The sequence below is a fragment of the Solanum stenotomum genome, chromosome 10 (genome assembly GCF_019186545.1).
Source record: "Solanum stenotomum isolate F172 chromosome 10, ASM1918654v1, whole genome shotgun sequence".
NCBI classification, from domain to species: domain Eukaryota; kingdom Viridiplantae; phylum Streptophyta; class Magnoliopsida; order Solanales; family Solanaceae; genus Solanum; species Solanum stenotomum.
The window spans coordinates 7,176,261-7,179,959 of record NC_064291.1 but is presented as its reverse complement, the minus strand read 5'-3'; the positions used below and the strand labels follow the sequence as shown (position 1 = coordinate 7,179,959).

Sequence of the window (3,699 nt, the reverse complement as noted above, 5' to 3'; positions counted from 1 at the left end):
AAATAAATCACCTTCAGTTGTTTTTTTTAGGAGTTGCTGGATCCAGTTTCTGTTTCATTTTGAGTGATCCAGCTTCTTCAGTTATGTGCGGTGGGTGGACTTTCTGTTTTCTTTTGGTTGCTTCATGAATATTCATTGTGCTCGGTGACGGAAGAGAATCAGTAAAACATTCCTTCTCAACACAGGAGTGGATGTATAATTTCACTGATGTTGTGCGTGAAGCATGGGTAAATGCTTTCTTTGCTCGAACATGGAAGAGTTTGTTGCTAATGGTAGCTTGAACGTCTTCCAGAGATGGATAGTTACCCTAGGAGGGATAGTAATTTATATTTATTAAGTGAGAATTATGCATATTATGATTTGATTAGAAGTAGTACCGGATCCGAAGCCCTTTTGTAAATTTCTTCTGCAGTAAGGGACAATAATTTTTCTCCTTCTTTATCCATAATTATTCCAATTGTTGAGCCTAAGTCATCTGTGAGATCTACATCAAACCTGCACCTGTAGAATTATACATGTAAAACATAATGATTTGATGTTTTAAATAAGAATTATGTGAAACAATGTATGGTGAGATGCAGATCACAAAGTACCTGGGTACTAAGAGGTTTTTCTGGTCACAGTTCATACAATCGATTTCTCTTATGGTTGGATAGCGCACGTCTTGCCCACAGTTTGAACAGACTAAGACATAGAATTTCTTAAGGTCAGTGGGAAAGGTTATTTTTGCCTCAACTGTAAATGTGTGGCCCTGTGTTAGGAGAAAGATAAGGATGAGAATCATTAGAATAGATTTTTGCGTGAAGTAAAGGAGAAATGTTGTACTGACATCTTGTTGCGAGTCAATGCTTGCAATAGGTACTATTTCTTCATCCATGCGAACAGAGAGAAGAAATCCTGATGTGGATGTACTTCTGAGAGTGAAAGAGGTAAGTATTTGGCGGTTCTCAGTGACCCTGTATATAATGCAAATGTCAATAGTTCATAATATTTATTGATAGGAAAAGATAGTCAGAATATATATGAAGGCAATGTAATACCATGCTTGTAGTTCTCGGCGTTGTGGATAAGGTGGATCAATCTGAATTGTTGTGTCAAATTTTGTTGTCAGCGACACACCTATGCCAATTACATTGTAGTAACAAGTTAATAAAGGAGGAGTAAATCTTATAGTTTTAAATGAGTTAAAATTGTAGCTAATGTTAGTGGATTAAATTGGAGTGAACATCCTTCGAAGGAAAACTGTCTAGTGTGACTGTGTCAAAATAAGGGAAAAATCCATAAATTATTTGGGAAATCCAGTGGCAGGTAAAAGTGGTTTTAATACATAATGCATCCTGAAGCTGAAGAGGCTAGAATTACACATGGTATTGGAAATTAGGATGAATTAACAATTATTCCAATATCAATATTAAAAAAAGATTATTAGAAGAAAGAAAGTTCGAAAATCCAACTTTTTTTAAAACTTGATCTTTTAACAGAGAATTTGAGCAAATTAGAGATATGAACAATCGAGACGGAAAACATTGAAAATCCAATTCATAAAACAGAGGAAAAGACTAACAGAAAAATGATAAACTTGACTAATGTAAGAAGGACAGTGCATAATTTGTTTAGGGGTGAAAGAAAAATGAAATTTAAAATTTCAAAACTAATATGAGCTGTAAGCTACGAACAATTGATTCTTGTCCGAAATGGAAATAGATTCTTACGTACAGCTTAAAAGTTCAACAACTGTACAGGATATCGTGAAATTTCAGTCCTAAGAACAGAATGACAAAGAGGAGTGTTGATCAAAATTCTATCTACTAAGATTCATAACATAATTAAAGTAGTAAACAGATGGTCTGTGTTGTACTGCTAAGCAAACAAGATTTTCCGTTGCAGCTAGTAGTATAAAGAGTGTTTCTTGTTTTGATAATGTTCAGTCCTTTTTGCTGTTTAAAAGTAGCAGAGGCACAAAAATTTTGGCCTATGTTATGATGATCCAAAGTAAAAGGAGGTAAATTGTACTGGTTTAACAGTTTAAAAGTTGAGCAATTGTATGTTTGTGTAGTAGTTTTGGATTAGCTGTAAAAGAGAAAATGAGAGAAAAATTATAGGTAACATTATTTATTGCAGTTTACCGTTATATCTTGACGCTCCAATACGGCGAGCAAGGATTACAGGATATTCTCGGAATTGGTGCAGCAATTTCCTACCTTCGTTTTCTATAATTCCCTCTTCCCATATAGTGAAGGTAAGATTTTGTTTGCTGCATAAGGAAGAACATTTATTTGTATGTATTACTGTTCAAAGTTGTTAAAGTAGCAAGAGGCGTCAGAAGATTAAAGTTGAATGAATATGCTTACAACATATCGACAACAATGAGTTCTTGCAATCTTTTTTCCACAGTCGCAACATATCTTGGGGGAGAACAGTTGACAACAATTGCGAGTATGTCTGTTGACAATAGTATATGGAGTTAGTATATGTACATTTAAAGTGTTAAATTGGTTGTCTATATTACACGTGAATTTAATGATCAAAGAAAATAATAGCCATACCAAATTCTTTTTTGGTCAGGTCAGTTGCCATTGTCTGGGCAACGCTGCGTTTAATATCCGCAAAGGATGTGATGTTAAGCTTGGTAGGTGGCGGCAGCGCATCGACATCATCTGTTTTAATTGGATCAATGATGCTCTTTTTATCAAGAACCCAGTTAAATGCAGACAGGGGCTTTTCATATCTCAAATATGGCGGTTGTGCGCGTCCTCCTGTTATGCGGAAAGTGTGGTAAAGCTTAATCCGTTTTTGATAACTGGGTATGTCATCGGCATAAACAGTGGCCTTTGTTTGATATTCCTGTGAGTAAATATAGAAACGGAATACTGGGAGGTTATTGCGGAGCTAAATTATGTGGACTATTTACTGATGGTTTAGGATATAGAAGAATTCAATCTGATAGTTGTACCTGTTCATCCTGCACGATCATGTTTAGATATTTTACCTTTCTTTCTTTGCTCTCTGCGGGTCCATATATATCCACAATTTGTACCTTACAGGTCCAAAGTGGAGTTTCTGGAGTTATTTCATGTATCAGAAGATTTTGCGTCATTTTCTGAAAATCAAGAGAAGAGCAAAAGTTAATATATAGTTTAATTAGCAACAGAGGGAGAATGAATAAAGTATATAAATAAAAGAATCGAGGTAATAACTTACATAATAGGAATTTATTATATCTTTTATATAATCGGACAAGCTAAGAGAATGCCTTTCCTATAATTTCATCATACACTATATTGTACGTAGAGTGATCATCATGATTATGATCAGTTGGTGGGCGAATTAGTATTCTAACATTGTCTGAATTTTTGGCTCGTGATAAAGCTACATAAAGTTGACCATGAGAAAAGACAGGTTGGCGCAAATAAATTCCGACAAAATCAAGTGTTTGACCTTGAGATTTGTTTATGGTCATAGCAAAAGCTAATCGAATTGGAAATTGTGTTCTTTTAAAAGGAATGGGCAATTGTGCATCTTGCGAAGATAAGAGCGGTATTCGAGGAATAAAAACATGGTTTCCTTTAAAATCACCACTGGCAATTTTGGCACTAATAACTTGAGTCTTGAAATCAAGGCAAATGAGTCGTGTACCATTGCATAAACCTTTGGAAGGATTTAAATTGCGTAGCAGAATAACGGGGCAATTTTGTTTTA

The 3,699-nt window shown here is 34.9% G+C and overlaps 1 protein-coding gene across 1 annotated transcript; it reads right to left on the bottom strand.

Moving 5' to 3' along the window:
* Positions 1-240: 240 nt before the first annotated feature.
* LOC125843280 (replication protein A 70 kDa DNA-binding subunit D-like) lies at positions 241-3,071 on the bottom strand. Its single transcript, XM_049522503.1, has 8 exons — positions 2,954-3,071; positions 2,547-2,844; positions 2,352-2,442; positions 2,127-2,254; positions 1,041-1,119; positions 830-956; positions 594-751; positions 241-501 (listed from the first exon to the last, which is right to left on the bottom strand). Exons 1-8 carry the CDS (start codon positions 2,972-2,974, stop codon positions 354-356), a joined length of 1,050 nt encoding a protein of 349 aa, XP_049378460.1. The 5' UTR covers positions 2,975-3,071; the 3' UTR covers positions 241-353.
* Between the last annotated feature and the right edge of the window lie 628 nt (positions 3,072-3,699).

Bases quoted from the DNA above. Each gene is read 5' to 3' on its own strand.
- LOC125843280 (XM_049522503.1), bottom strand. From the start codon at position 2,974: ATGATCGTGCAGGATGAACAG. The intron at 2,845-2,953 runs GTACAACTATCA...ATTTACTCACAG, and splicing joins TGATCGTGCAGGATGAACAG to GAATATCAAACAAAGGCCAC. The intron at 752-829 runs GTCAGTACAACA...CTCCTAACACAG, and splicing joins GCATTGACTCGCAACAAGAT to GGCCACACATTTACAGTTGA.